Here is a 15,963-nt window from a genome sequence, read left to right on the forward strand (position 1 = left end):
ATGCAAATTTTCTTCTCAAAGGAGATTAAAAGGAAACAATCTTTGCTTTTAATTATACTTAATATCTGATCCAGTCTTTTAGATACTTCTACTTATATATCAACTTAGGAGGTAAACTGATTTATTACCTGGATCAGTAAATGGAAATGGAGGGGCAGGAAAATCATCTCGCTCAATTCTTGGCACTTCATCAGGACAAGGTGGCTGACCTCCAGGATAATGAGAATATTCTATAGGTTCTTCATTATTCATATGTGGGGAATGTGGTCTAGGTGTGGTGGACTGAATAGAATCCACTAAAACATTGCAAATTATCCATAAGCAAAAATTAAGAATAATGAATGCAATAATTCATTTTATAAATAGGACTGAAAACATTAAAAATTTGTATTTTATCAAACAAACTTAAAACAAAGTCAATAAAATAATAATTTGCACAATAATTATACGGATCAATGAAACAGAAAATGAGATAAACAATAAATACATACCAAGCACCTGCATGCCTGCATTCCAACAATATCACATGAAAAATAAAAACAAATATTAGCTTTTTAAAAAAATTCTACAATTTTTTTCAAAAATTCATGAAAGTCACAAGAAGGATACAGTATATTCCAATTATACATGTCCATTTATACTTACAGTATATCCCAATTATACATGCTTGCCTTCAATTTTGGTAAAAATTAAGAAAAAAACTACACCAACAAGGAGATACAATATCAGTGGGAAAAAACCTGGTTTATTCCTGAGAATAAAGCAGGTGTTCAGAGGATAAAAATTTGAAAATTTTTGTTTGTTTTAACTGCAACATTTTCTCTTTCAGCAGAAGAAGCAATTAATAAAAATATTAAATTCTCTTTTATAATAATCATAATCTATTTTTAGCTATTTTTAAAAAACATTTAAGTTAAAAATAAATGCATGCAGTAATAACTTTAAAATCTGTATATATAAAAGGCAAAGACATCATTCATTCACTTACACAATTATCATTATTTTCCCCACTTCCCATGAACTTAGAAAGCTAAAATTCGGAACATGTGTTTTTTATACAACCAATAAAAGAGCTAAAGAAGTATCATTTCAATATATTGTAATTATTGGAGCAATTAGTCTAATTGTTAGTACAACTAAATAACACGATTTTATCAAGATTAGTGATTCAAATTTGGACCATGTGTTCCTTAGCAGATAAGGAAAACTAAAGTTTCACTTCGATATTTTATAGTTATCTCAGTATTTAAAGGATAATTAATCTGATTAACAGTAAAGCTAAATAGCACATTTTTACCTAGATAGATATCTAAAATATGAATCATGCGCCCTTTATCAAATAAAAAGAAAAACTTAAGAAAACATCGTTTTGATATTTGTAGTTATTGCAATAAATAGAGAACAATTAGCCTAAAACTGATCGTAATGCTACAGTAAGATGTTTTTACCAAGATAAAAGTCTTACATTCAGACCATGTTTTTGTGAGAAAAGAAAAACTATCGAAACTTAACTTTGAATATGTTTAACTATTGGGGTAATTATACAAATTGACGATTTGCTAAATAGACAAGTTCCCACAAATTACACATATGTTTGGTTCAGAACAACCAATTTTGAGTTCTGTGCCATTAAAATAAGAAGAGGGAAATTTATTCAGGGGGATGACTATATAGAACTAAAAAGTGTTGAGTTTGAGTGGACCAACTGGGAGCTGCAGGAAAGTTCTAGAAAAATTGCTAACCTTCAGACCTGTATTTAAAATTCAAATGCTGAGGATTAAGAACAATGCTGTGAAATACAGCAGGATTTAGTTTGGAGCCCTTAAGTGGTGAACTTGGGCAGGTGAAAGATAATGTGGGATTGCAACGCAACGAATTTGTGTAGGCGGACCAGCTGATTGCCACACGTGTATAATAGATTTATAACGCTAAAAATATGGAACATAAAATTAACTCTTAATAAAATACTGTGTAATTACTAAAGTGAAGCATTTAAAAAAAATTTGAAAACCACTGAAATTAAATTAAAAAATCTGTTTTTAAATTAAATTAATTAAATTAAAAGATTTGCTTAACTTCAAAATTGCCAAAGTTCTCCAGAAATCTGGATATATTCTCAAAAACTCCTGTTTTTTGGTTTTTTTTTCTCTCTTTCATAAACTAAGGGCATTTTGAGTCACTCTTATAAGAACTAGTTTTCAGGCAAAGGCACGTTTAAACCTGTCAGGGAAAAAATCTGGTTGATTCACTAGATTATAACTAAAAGAGTATTCTTTTAATGCTTAGGGGGCAAATAATAATTTATTTTCAAATTCTACATCTTTAATATAGAGTATTGCAGTTGGTTCAAGATTTCACAGAAATAAATGTTATAATTTTCAGTGCACTTTCTACAGATACCCTGTTAGAAGAGTGATGATTTTAATGAGCCAAATAATGGACCTCTATAATAAAGAATAGAAAACATAACAATGAGAGAAAATTTCTCAATCTTTCCAATCACACCCTGATAATACTAGACAATAACATTGAAACTATATCCAAAAATAATTATTAGGGGATCTAATAGATCTGTACTGAATACTTGTACTTAGTAATAGATCTGTACTGAAAGGTTATAAACTTTCAGTTTAAAACTTTTCAGTACAAAAATCCCCTTACAATTTTTTTTTCTTCTGGTAAAAAGAGATTCCAAAAATTCAAATCACATCCCTAATAATTTTTCCGTGCATCTTTTCCTTCAGGCTTAGTTTATAATTTTTTTACAGGGAATAAAGTAATTTAAATTTTGCAAGCTATAGCCTCCTCTGACTCTTGCCTCTATATTTAATCAATCCATAACAAAGGCCACCGTAATTATTTTGCACAATCAAATGGTTTGATGCAAAAGAATTACATTTTATGATACAAATACTTCGATTGTGAGGAGGCGAGATAATTCTAAAATAATATAATCAAATCAAATTATAAGGTTTACATTGAATTTAAAGTTTGTTGCATTAATGTTTTTGCACAAAAGTTTTATTATAAATGAAATAGTGCTAAAATAAAAGGTTCAGTTGACAGCACAGTTGATTGAAGTTGATTAAAATTATATCTCTTAAAAAACCACTTATACTACATGTAGAAAAAGAATGTACCATAATTTCACTGAGAAATGCCACAGACTATATGGTTCTGAGCAACTGGCTAATAATGGAAAGTTTTTGTGATTTTCTTCTACATTATGCAAATACGGGTTAGTTCCATCAAAAAGTCCTTGTCCCAAGAGTTCCCTTGTCAAAAATTACAAGCAGGCACATGGGTTTAGCTGCTAGTTAATTTATTTTTAATTATTTGTAATAGATATCTTAAGTTTATGCTTGTTTAGTATGGTAAAACTGTGCGTGATTTACATGATTGTGTGCAATGTAAATGGTGAAATACTTTTTCCTTTTTATAGAATTTCATGAGTATGGCATATATACCAGGTTGTCTTATCTCTGCAAAATTATGGCAATAAAATATACCTGCTCTACAACTAGAACTTTTGCTCCACGTTCTTCTTCTCTCTGGCCCATCTGAAATACAAAAGCAAATTTAGAATAATAAGTATTTTAAAGGGGAAAAAAAAGCATGTTTTTTTTTCTAAACAAAAATCGCTAAGCTACCAATGGTAAAATTAAATTTAATAACCAAAATCTAATACTTCAACGTTAGATTTTGTTAATGTGAACAAAAATTAAACAAATTGGTGAAATGTAGTAACAAAGTTTAGAATAAGTTTTCCTAATAACTCTAAAATTTAAAACTAAACTTTAAAGTAGGGTTCCTTTAATATAAATTAGAGAAAGCAACATGACTTTTTTTAATGATAATAATTCCAAGCAAAAACTTTGGCTGAATTGTGAGAACAAAATATATCTTTAAAACTGGTTTAACCCTTTCGAGCCGACTGTCACATATATGTGCCAGCAAGAAACGCGCTCACTTCCCGGCCGACACACCCGCGTGTCAGAGAGTTTTCTCGTTCACCCCCGACCGTCACTTATTTGTGCCAGCGTTTCGGAACGTTTTAAAAAATGAAATTTCTTCCAAAAGATGGCATTGTATGTCCATATGGTTTCCGATACATGTAGATTTGACCTTCTACTCAAGATGAAAGTTTTTAGGGGAAGGAGTGGAGGGGGGAATGTTTTATGAGGGCTCTTTAAATTAGCACTTGATATTTATTTACAGTAAGTAAGGGAGTTTTTTTTTCTGTTGCTACTTTCGATTTTCGGATTAGTTTTTAGTGGATAATTAGATCTTGTAGGCTTGAATTTTTTTCTTTTTACCGTTAGAATGTCGAAGCGTCGAAAAATTTTAACTGAGCTGGAAATAGAGGAAATTATGCAAAATATTTCAGATATTGATTCTGAAACAGATTCCGATAGTAGTGATAGTAATATATTCTGATCATAAAGAATCAAGCGAATCGAATGATGATGAGAACATTTCTGACATTTGTATGCCCAGTACATCAAAATCGAGTAGTACTTCTGCATGGTCATCAACAGTACAAAATTTAACGCTATTACCTTTCAAAGCCGTGCCTGGACTAAAACTGGATAATTCGCTTGAAGAAGAGATAGATTTCTTTAGGCATTATTTTGATGATAATAATTACGAAATGAAAATAATACATAACGAAATGTACATAATGAAAATAATTACGGAGCAGACTAATCTGTATCAGAGGAGTATATATCCTGAGGGTGCATCTGGTGCACGTTCTTCGAACTATTTACCTGTCACAGAGGAAGAAATGTTTGTTTTCTTCACTCTAACAATTTTGAAGGGTATTATAGAAAAACCCAAAATTAAAATGTACTTTTCAACGAATCCCATGATTGCAACGCCATTTTTTAATAATGTAATGAGTCGTGATCGATACATTGCAATTCTTCGATGTTTGCATTTTGCCAGCAGCGATGCCAAAAAAATTGGAAAGCTTCAACCAGTTTTAAATAAACTAATTGAAAATTTCAAGTCCGCTTACACTCCTGAAAGGAATATATCAATAGATGAAAGTTTATTATTGTGGAAAGGAAGACTTGGATTTCGCCAATACGTCCCTGCTAAACGATCCAGATATGGAATTAAACTCTATAAATTATGCGAATCTAAATCAGGATTGTTAGACAAATAATAGGAGTTAAAAGGTATGAGGTTCGATTTTCCGTCGTCGATCTCATGCATTCAACTTGCGTCGGTGACGTCATGGTCTGCGGGGATCGGCCAGTTTATTTTCATTTGCTGTTGGTCGTTCTTGCGTGGATCATGACGTCACCTGCTATCTGTATTTAAGCTTCTGTTGAAGCAGATCATTTTGTATTCTTTCTTTTCGTCACTCTGTGTGTGACATTCTTTATTACTAATGTTTTTAAATAAACTCATTTATTCAGAAACTTCGTTTCTCTTTTATTGTTGACATGACAAATATGATATTCTGCGAGAATCTCGGCTGTCAAGGTTATGGGCCGAGTTTATGGCATAACCGGGATTCATGTTCTATCGTCCTGAATATCTAGTTTTGCATTAGCCTGGATTTAGCCGAGTCTTTCTCAACTTCAAATGGAGAATCTTAAAGATGGGGGCCGTTCCCGCCCGCCAAATTTGCGAAGTGAATCGTCAGCTTAAATCACAAGTTTGCTGTGGAGTACTTCAAGGTGCTGTGGATTTGAAAAATAATACCACATTTAAGAAAATATGATGCTTCTAAAGAATTTTTCTCCAGTTGACAAAACTAACAGTAAGAATTTATTTAAAGAATTTTAGACCGGAATTTGAAGTCGGCACATCCAAATTTGATGGCTACTGCTACAGATTACGAAGTTTGGTATCTAGTATAGTACGAGCAGTGATACACCCTTTTGCTTTTAAAGAACCTTTTGAGTTATAATTGTTTCATCATGGAATCTTCGAACCTGCATATAGATTTCCTAAATTCGTCAAATTGGAGTACGTGGAAAGAAAATATGAAAGTAATCCTTATGGACCGAGGAGTGTGGAGTTTTATCTCCAAAACTGAGCCTGCCCTACCTTCAGAAGCAAGTCGAAAAGAAAGTCAAGAATACCTCTGGAGACGGGACAAAGCGTACACGTCAATATTTCTTAGTGTGGAACCTGAATACCGAAGTCTAATCTCGGCGACAATGGATGGTGCTGAAGCTTGGGAAATTTTAAAACAACATTTTGAGCCGACTACGAGAGCGAGAGTTATTCAACTCCTAGACCAGTTCTTCGACCTGAAATACACCCCAGGAGAAGAGGTTGGAATATTCGCTGCAAGATTAAAGAACCTGGTTTCTCAATTGAAAGAAGCAGGACATCCTGTTGACGACCTATACCAAGGATTCCAACTTATTAGATACTTACCCAAGGACTTTCAAGGTATAGTTCAGATTATTTATAGATGGGAGGACACTAAATTTAAATTTAAGAACATTTTAGACGAATTACTTTTGGAGGAGAGTAGACTTAAGCAACTTAATTTTGATTTAAATAATGTTAGTGATATTGCTTATAATGTTAATTCAAGTTTTAATGAAAAGTTAAGCATAACTAATAAGTTTAAATCTGGTTCTTCTAATAGTAAGGGAAATTTAGAATCTGCTAATATTAAGTCTAAATCCAAAACTAGTTGTGATAAATCTAAGATAGGACCTTGTTATCGTTGTAACAAATATGGTCATTTAATATCAGATTGTAAGCAAAAATTAAGGTGTAATTCAAAGAATATAAAGAGTAAATTTAAACAAAATGCAAGTGATAATTCTTATTGTAATGTAACTACAAATGTTTTAGATAATAGTCTTTATATTGTTGAAGCAAATGTTGGCAATGTGAGTCATGAAATTGAGAAAGAAAGTTGGCTTTTTGACACTGCTGCTTCAACACATTTTTGTAATAATTTGGATTTATTCTTTGAATATGAAACTGTAGAAAATGCTTCTATGTCTTTAGCCATAGGTGACATTGAGAGCCCAATTTTAGGTATTGGAAAGGTGCAATTTTTTAATAAGTTAAATGGTAAAATGCACAGAGTAACTTTACAAAATGTCATGTATTCTCCTAAACTTAGAAGAAATCTTATTTCTGGTTCTGTAATAGAGAAAGCTGGAGGTTATTTTGTGGGTGTTAAAAATTGTATTTCTGTGTATAATCGGGTAAATGAGAAGATTTTCTATTGTAAAAGATTTAATGGCTTGTATTATTTTAAACCAAATGCCTATACTAAGCCTGATAAAGATTTAGTTATTGAGAGAAGTGTTAGTGACTCGAATGAGCAATTGTTTAACGTATCTGTTCAGACAAATGATTTAGACATCTGGCATTTAAGGTACTGCCACATAAATTGTGATTATATAATTCAAACAAGTAAAAATTCTAGTGTGAAAGGATTACCTAATCTCAATTTTTCAGATAATAATTGTATAGAATGTAAACTAGCTAAATCTAAAAGAATTTCGTTTAAACCAATTTTAAGTATAAGGTCTAAGAAACCTTTGGAACTTTTACATATGGACGTATGTGGTCCAATGCCTGTCATTTCACATGGTGGAAGTCGGTACTTTCTTTCTATCACTGACGATTTTTCGAGAAAAGTTACTACTTTTCCCATTAAAAGGAAATCTGATGTTTTTGATTGTTTCATAAGATTTCAAAAGCGAACAGAAAGATTTTTAAACTGTAAAATTGTAAATGTTAGAACTGATAATGGTATGGAATTTTGCCATAAAGAATTTAGTGATTTTCTTGAAAATGAAGGTATAAGAGCTGAGCGTACTAACGCTTATACGCCAGAGCAAAACGGTGTTAGTGAACGCTATAATTTAACTGCCTTAGATAATGTAAAAGCTATGCTAAAATCTAGTAAATTAGGAGATGCTTTTTGGGCTGAAGCTTTACTATGCTTTACTTACACTTTTAATAGAATTTGTCATAAAAACCAAATTAAAACTCCCTTTGAATTGTATAGTGGAAGAAAGCCATCAGTCACTCATTTGAAAACATTTGGTTGTTTAGCATTTGTGGGTCAACCAAAACAGTTGCGTAATAAACTTCAAATGAGAGCTAAAGAAGGGATTATGTTAGGATATGCAATGCATACGAAGGGTTATAGAATTTGGATTAAAAACGAAAGGAAACTTGTAGAAACAATAAATGTTCGTTTTGACGAAAGTGTAATTGGTGTGGAAGCTGTACTGGGCACCAAATTCATTAAACGCAATTTTGCTAGTTTTATACCGGAACGTCCAGATTTGGGCGGAAGTTCTTCAGATGAAGACATAGGTAATTCAAGCTTAAAACCCGATTTAATTCCGTGTAAAAACATTTCATGGATTAGAAAAGCTGTACCCCGTCCAGATAATAGTCGAACTGATATTTATTATAACATTGAAGGAGTAAATATGAGATTAAGATCCTATAATGATGTAGAAAATTATTGCAACAGCAATAATATTAAGTATGATAGGGATTTATTTAATTTCAGTGGGAAAAATGCTTTTTCGGGTAAAGTTTCAAATTTTCAGGTTAATCATAATATAAAACATGAAGCAAATCATATTGAAATAAAAATTCCTAAAAATTATAAAGACTGTTTAAAATCTCCTCAAGTTAAAAATTGGGAATTAGCCATGTCTGACGAGATTAACACTATGAAAGAAAGAAAAGTTTGGGATTTGGTACCAACTCCTAAAAATAAAAGAATTTTGGGAAGCCGTTGGGTTTATACAACTAAAGTAAATGAAAAGGGGGAAATTGTAAGATACAAAGCACGTTTAGTTGCCCAGGGATTTAAACAAATAAGAGGTGAAAGTTATGATGAAGTATTTAGTCCTGTGGTTAATTTTGTTCTTGTAAGAATGTTTTTCACAATATTAGTTTGTATGCTAGGATGGTATCATTCCCAATTAGATATAAAGTGTGCCTACCTTTACGCAAATTTGAATGAGGATGTTTTTATGTATCAACCTCAAGGTTTTGTTCATTTAAATAAGCAAGACCACGTCTGTCATTTAAAGAAAGCTATTTATGGACTCAAGCAAAGTGGTCGAGAGTGGTTTTTTGAACTTGATAATACACTTGAAAATTTAAAGTTTGTAAGATTGAAGTGGTGTAATTGTACATATGTATATAAAAATGTAATTCTTATAATTTATGTAGATGACATAATTATTTTTGCTAAAACAGAAAATGAAGTAGACAGTGTTATTAAACTTTTAGGTGATAATTTTGATTTAAAAATTTTGGGTAATACTCGTAAGTTGTTAGGTGTTGAATTTGTTCAAAAGGATGGTGAGATGTTAATACATCAGAAGAGTTACATCCAAAAAGTTTGTAAAATGTTTTCTAGCTTTAAACTTCCTTTGTCATCGTTGCCGATTACTAAGGGTAATTTATTATCAAAAGCTGACTGTCCATCTTCTAAAAACGAAGTGGATGAAATGGCGAAATTGCCGTATCGGAGCATTTTGGGTTGTTTGGCTTATATAGCTAATCGCACAAGACCGGATATATCCTATGCGGTAAATATATTATCACAATTTCAAGAAAACCCAGGTTTAAAACACTGGAATACTTTATTAAGATTATTAGGTTATGTTCAAAATACTCAAGATTATTTCTTAAAATTGTCAAATATTGAAGAATTAAATGTTAATTGTTACTGTGACTCAGATTTCGCTGCTAACAGGGATGACAGAATATCAGTAGGTGGTATAATATTGTTTTTAGATAAAACTCCGATATTCTGGAAAACTTTCAAACAAAAATGTGTGAGTCTATCTACAATGGAATCAGAATATGTGACTTTAACTGACGCTGCCAAAGAGGTAATATGGATTAAGCGAATAATAGATGAGTGTAGAGAATTGAATTTAGAAGACATAAATTTAAGTGATTGTATTATATTTAGTGACAATCAATCGGCAATTGATTTTTCTCATTCACCTATTGAAAATAGTCGAACGAAACACATCGACGTAAGGTATCATTTTTTAAGAAATTTAATTTATGATAAATTTTTTGCTGTTAAGCACGTTAGGAGTAAATTTAACTTAGCGGACATTTTTACAAAACCTTTAACCAAGTTAGAAATGGAAAATTTCTGTTCAAAAGTATTTGTGAAAGTTTAATCTTTTGGGTGGTTTCAGGACTGAAACAGCTTAAGTATTAGTTTAAGGAAATTAAATATTTCTTTAGTTTATTGAGGATTTTGATAAACTGTATATGTGTGTTTTTTTGTAAAAGTTGAAGGCATGAGAGGGGGCCGCATGTTAGACAAATAATAGGAGTTAAAAGGTATGAGGTTCGATTTTCCGTCGTCGATCTCATGCATTCAACTTGCGTCGGTGACGTCATGGTCTGCGGGGATCGGCCAGTTTATTTTCATTTGCTGTTGGTCGTTCTTGCGTGGATCATGACGTCACCTGCTATCTGTATTTAAGCTTCTGTTGAAGCAGATCATTTTGTATTCTTTCTTTTCGTCACTCTGTGTGTGACATTCTTTATTACTAATGTTTTTAAATAAACTCATTTATTCAGAAACTTCGTTTCTCTTTTATTGTTGACATGACAAATATGATATTCTGCGAGAATCTCGGCTGTCAAGGATACATATACAATTTTATTATTTATACGGGGAAGGACACAATGTTAAAGGAAAATTTAGGATTATACGGGGAAAGAGTTGTCAAATCTCTACTTGAAGAACTTGCTAGTCAAGGGTACCATTTATATATTGATCGTTTTTTTATGTCTCCCTCATTAGCGGATGAACTCTTCGGGCTACAAACAAATACTTGTGGGACTGTAATGGGGAGAAGGAAAGGAATGCCAGAAAATTTTCCGCCGCCCAAGATGAAAATCGGTGAGATGTTGGTTTTGCAGAAAAAGAACATGAACTTAACTGCTTTCAAAGACAGGCGAGAAGTGCTAGTGATATCTACCATGAATGATGCAAAATTGCTTGATACTGGTAAAAAAGATCGCGCAACATCCAATCCTATAATGAAGCCAGAGTGTATCATAGAATACAACAAAAATATGGGAGGGGTAGACTTAAGCGATGCCGTCATAATTCAGTATCCATCTTTCAGGAAAACTGTTAAATGGTACAAGAAATTTTTCGTTAATATCATGGATATGGCTGTATTTAATGCCAATATTCTTTTCAACAAAAAACAATAAGAAAAATCTCCCTCTCCTTAATTATCGCCTTAATTTAGTTAATCAAATTATTGCTCAGTATTCCTCTAAACTCACCAAAGTCAATATCATACCAAAATCAGCAGAATCTTTAAATCCACTCAGATTAACTGAAAGACATTTCCCAAAACTTTGTTTAAAAGAAACGGGTGAGAAAGTGAGACGACGTTGCTTCGTTTGTGCACGTTCCCAGAAAAATCCTCCAAAACGGAAAATGAGTAATTATGAGTGCAAGGACTGTAATGTAGGACTGTGTATAGATCCCTGTTTTAAATTTTTCATACGAAAAAAGAACTTAAGTCATATATTTAGTTTTCAGATTTGTAATGTTAAATGTTTTAAAATAACAAGTACATAATGAAAATAAAATGTGTAAACTATACATTTAAACAAGAAATAACTTAAGTAAATAAAGTATCCATAGAAATATATATAAAGCATATGTCACTTAAATACTCTACAGAACAATGTTAAACAACGCGCTGATATTTCGGTAATTTCATGGAATTAGGCTTAACATCAAAAAACCCTCTGGCCCTGGGGAGACACACGCTAGAGAGACTGCCGGCCTCAGCGGTAAGCGCGCTTTCGCACTTTGCGTCGCGAAAGGGTTAAACTTCCAGGTCAAACTGAGCTGCATTGCGAGAATGAAGTTTTAAAGAAAAATCCACTTCTAAAGATCCAGTTCAGCCTGACTTAAGTTAAACCTACTCGGGGGAAAGTTTAAATCATAGAAAAGAGCTCAAACCGCAATTCTTATGTTAACAAAATCTTCCAAAAGAACGCATCTCTTAAATCATGGAAAAATTAATTTTGGATTCACAGTATATTATATTATTCAATAATTTTTGTTTCCTTGAAAATAAATATTAGAATGATTAAACATGTCATTTGTTGAATAGGGTTTTCTATTTGAGTGATTGTGAATATTATATTCAATAATTCGAATGTTAGACCTTTTCGGAGGGAAAACAAAAATACAAGGGTTACGAAATTATAAATTTAAGGAATAATAATGTAAGACTATTTTTTTAAGAATCCTGCATTTTTCAATGTATCAATTATTGATCTTAATATGCTACTATTGCTAACAAAATATTATTAAATTCTTTACATGTTGACCATAAATATTACTACCTTATTTTATCTGATTATTTCAAATAATGATAACCCTTTTTATTGATAAGGGGAGTTTAATATGTTAGTAAAATTTCTTTTCTCTTAACAAATGTTTTACGAGTAGTCTACAAAGTTTCAAAATATATGAAACATATGTATAATTTTTATTTTAATAATCATTTTGATCGGCTTTTGCTTGCTACAGTTTTCTACATTATTAAAAAATCATCATTTACTGTTCAAAATCAGAGATCAGCAACTTTGATCAATGTGTAAAAGTTACTGCGCAGTTATTGACAATTGACTCATTGTTGACAATTGAAAGAAACATGTAATGCGGATAGTAATTTAAAAAATATATTTTTAACAGAAATAACTAAAATGAGGTTTTCATAAATAATAAATAGTGCATGGCTTAGAAAAATTTATATTTATTTATTAAAAAACTTTTTCATGATTACATTTTTTTAAGCAATATTATTTTAATATTTTAAGACCTACCACTTTTTTAAACAAATATTATACCAGGAAATATTATTTTTATATAACTTATTTTCATTTAACTTTGAAATTACTGTCCTCCTTCAATCAGCAACAGAATATTCATTTAGCTACTTAAAATAAATCTGTCACCCATTACGATCATCCATTTTTGTAGGAAAGAATTAATTTAAAAAAATCAAATAAAAATTAGAAATTTCTTGAAGTTTTCAATCAAAACTGTAAAATTTTTGTGCATAATAGAAAAATCATTTTTCAAATACTCTTATTAAAGTAAAAAGAATGTATACAAATTTGATAATTCTCTTACTTATTTTTTATAATATATTCAGTTAATCTTAAGGCTTCAATTCAGAAGTTAAAAGTGAATTTTTTATTCAGATATCTTACTTGTCATGATCAATAACACCACAATTATGAATCAACAATTTTATACAATTTTCTTCAAAATAAGTCAGTAGGATGTTAAAAATATTGTTTTATTTTGTGTATAATGTAGATCAATGTTTAATTTTTAAACTTTGCGTCGGTTAAGATTTTTGAAAAAAAATTTTTATACAAGCCATTATTTAATACAACCTATATCCATATCACAAAAAATTGATATTTCTTACTTGATTAAAATTTCATAAATTTAACTGCATAACTTATCAAGATAGTTTAATTCTTGATTCACTTTCAAACATTACAAACATAACATTCCAAAATGTTTCCAAACAGTGACAGACAGAATTTTTTCTACCCTACTGGGTATATTTTTCATTTGATGCAAACTTTCTTTGCATCCTATGAGCAATCTTGCTCTAGTCTTGTTAAACCTCAGTAAAACTATATTTCATCAATGAAGACTAGTCTTTTCGCGTCGATCAGGATTATGTAAACAAACTAACTAAGGCTAAACTAAAGCAGTTTAGACTGTTTATTGACAATTCAGCCTATCTCTTCATCATATTTACCTGGTGGTCTATGGAACTGAGGTGATTTTGATGGCTTTGGATCAAGAGGGCGTTTCAAATAGCCCAGACTAGGCTCAGCAGTTAAATAGCTGTATGTATATACTCTATTAAGATCAGACAGAAGTGGATCTACTTCCATATAACTTCCTGGACTCGAACGACCATACTGAAAAAAATACAATAATTATTAACTTAAAAAATTATAAAGAATTACAATGATCATGACTAAAATTTTATGTTTAATGAAACAAAATAAATAAAAATAAAAAACTAGCCAGTTTTTTTTTAAATTATTATTTATGTTTTATTCACATTGTCTGGTTTTATTAATCTATTGCACTAAGTATATTGTTTCCTTTAAAAAATTAGTTAAATTTTGCTTACAGCTTTACTCATCAAGATAATCACATTTGCAACAAGAAATGTTCTTTTATGATTACTTTAATTTAAGTTTCAAGGACAGCTGAATTTTTTTTTATCTTTTAAAAGAACTTTATTATAAAAGTAAACAAAATAATGAGATTTAAACAAATATTCAAGAATATATGAAATTTAGTTAAAAAGAAGGAGTAATTTTTTCTTTTTTTCTCCAAAAGATTGATGGATCCTTTAGCCTCAATATGAAATATAATCTAATAATATTACACTGTAATACTCATATACGAAGAAATACAAAAAGTTTTAGCTTTATTGATTCAATCTAAAATTTTTAATAGTAGGGTAAATCTATTTAAAAAAAATACATAAATATTGTATTAAAAATTACTATTTTTAAAATATTGTAGTTGATAATTTAAAGATTGTGAAACATTTAAGGATGTGTAATATAATATACATTAATATGAAAGTTGAATATGGTATCTAGCTTAAAGTTCATGAATAGCATCCTAGCATTTAAATTTGCAATCTTTGATACCAAAAATATAAAAAAAAATTTTTTATAGTAATCATTCATATTGCTGAAAGATAGTGTAATAATAAAATAAACTTTATAAAAGACATTTTAAATGCCCCAAAACAAATAAAATTTAATCAAGTCTTACTGACTGAGTAATTTTGTTGTAAACTAGTGTTTAGATATAATTTATTCATAACATTAGAGTGAAGTATGGTGAATGGATGAATTAAATTTTATGATAATTGTCACAAATCATTAACAGGGTGGCCACTCAAATCAGATTTCAAATTTCCCTGATTTTTCCAGGTTTTCCAGATAAAAATCTTAAAATTTCCAGGTTTTAGTTTCTTTATTCTAATAAAGTGTAGACAAGAAACGTGTCTATATTATAAAATATTTTATTCAAAATGTTATTTTTTTAACATATCTTGAAAAAGATAATTTATTTTGACAATTTGGCAAGATGTTTTATTCATTTTTTAATGTTTTGGTACAAAATTTTGAATCAAAAATCATATATTGACCAACAAAAGAGTAAAATTAAATATTAGTATATAGTTAGTTCTTAAAAAAACCTTTTTTTAAAATTAAAATATGTTATAAAAGGTTACAATGAAATAGAAAAAATTAGCATTAATGCAACAATTGTAACAATTTGTCGATAAACATTGCTGTTAGCGATTGTAAAAAAAAAGTGATTGGTTGGTTTGCTGAGAAAAAATAATTCACAGATTTCTTTTAATGGGAATACAAAAGCTTTCAGAAAAAGAGTGCAATATAAAATCTATTATTATTATTAAATTATAACCAACTAATCTTTGGAGAATTTTATGAAGTTAAAAGTACAAAAACATTTTGTCAAAATGGAAAAAAATTACAATGAAATCATTGGAACAAACTTAAGCCATAAATAGGTTCAGCCCAAAGACAGAATTTAAAAACAGAAGCTAATATCCTAATCCTTTTTTCCACCTCCACCACAATCTTTCCTAAATTGCACAGTCCATAGAGGTCAAAGGTTTCCACATTCATTTAGCAACAGTGGAAGAATTTTATGTGGCATTCTAGTTTAACAGAGCTGTAATGGAGCAAATTTTGATGCAAGCAAAGTATTGCTAAGTTGATGATATTTCAACTGCTTGGAGATACATTTCCATCAAAAAAAAGTGGGTATAATGGATGAAATAATTTAAATTAAGAAAATTAGCAAATAATTTAAATTAGTGAAATTTAAAAAATTTCCAGCATTTTTTT

The 15,963-nt window shown here is 30.2% G+C and overlaps 2 protein-coding genes across 3 annotated transcripts in view; one reads left to right on the top strand and one right to left on the bottom strand.

The window, feature by feature from the left end:
* The window catches only part of LOC107436893 (actin-binding LIM protein 2), a 79,822-nt gene that overhangs the window by 22,012 nt on the left and 41,847 nt on the right, over positions 1–15,963 (bottom strand). For both annotated transcript variants that reach the window (XM_087156172.1, XM_087156173.1), the window contains exons 9-12: positions 13,812–13,977; positions 3,510–3,560; positions 492–506; positions 129–296 (exon numbers count right to left, since the gene is read on the bottom strand). In XM_087156172.1, coding sequence (XP_087012298.1) covers positions 129–296; positions 492–506; positions 3,510–3,560; positions 13,812–13,977 — 400 coding nt within the window. The remainder of the gene's footprint in view (positions 1–128; positions 297–491; positions 507–3,509; positions 3,561–13,811; positions 13,978–15,963) is intronic.
* LOC122270461 (uncharacterized) lies at positions 4,682–11,217 on the top strand. Its single transcript, XM_087156033.1, has 5 exons — positions 4,682–5,157; positions 5,984–8,316; positions 8,623–9,144; positions 9,253–9,860; positions 10,573–11,217. Exons 1-5 carry the CDS (start codon positions 4,682–4,684, stop codon positions 11,215–11,217), a joined length of 4,584 nt encoding a protein of 1,527 aa, XP_087012159.1.

Source organism: Parasteatoda tepidariorum, chromosome 12, assembly GCF_982258835.1.
Source record: "Parasteatoda tepidariorum strain Cologne lab strain chromosome 12, Ptep-v5.0, whole genome shotgun sequence".
Taxonomy (NCBI): domain Eukaryota; kingdom Metazoa; phylum Arthropoda; class Arachnida; order Araneae; family Theridiidae; genus Parasteatoda; species Parasteatoda tepidariorum.

What these genes read in the sequence shown, in the direction of transcription:
- LOC122270461 (XM_087156033.1), top strand. Translation starts at nt 4,682, where the DNA reads ATGAAAATAATTACGGAGCAGACTAATCTGTATCAGAGGAGTATATAT. An exon ending in TGCGAATCTAAATCAGGATT is followed by an intron (nt 5,158 to 5,983) that starts GTTAGACAAATA and finishes GTCAAATTGGAG; the next exon opens with TACGTGGAAAGAAAATATGA. An exon ending in GTTTGTAAGATTGAAGTGGT is followed by an intron (nt 9,145 to 9,252) that starts GTAATTGTACAT and finishes TTAAACTTTTAG; the next exon opens with GTGATAATTTTGATTTAAAA.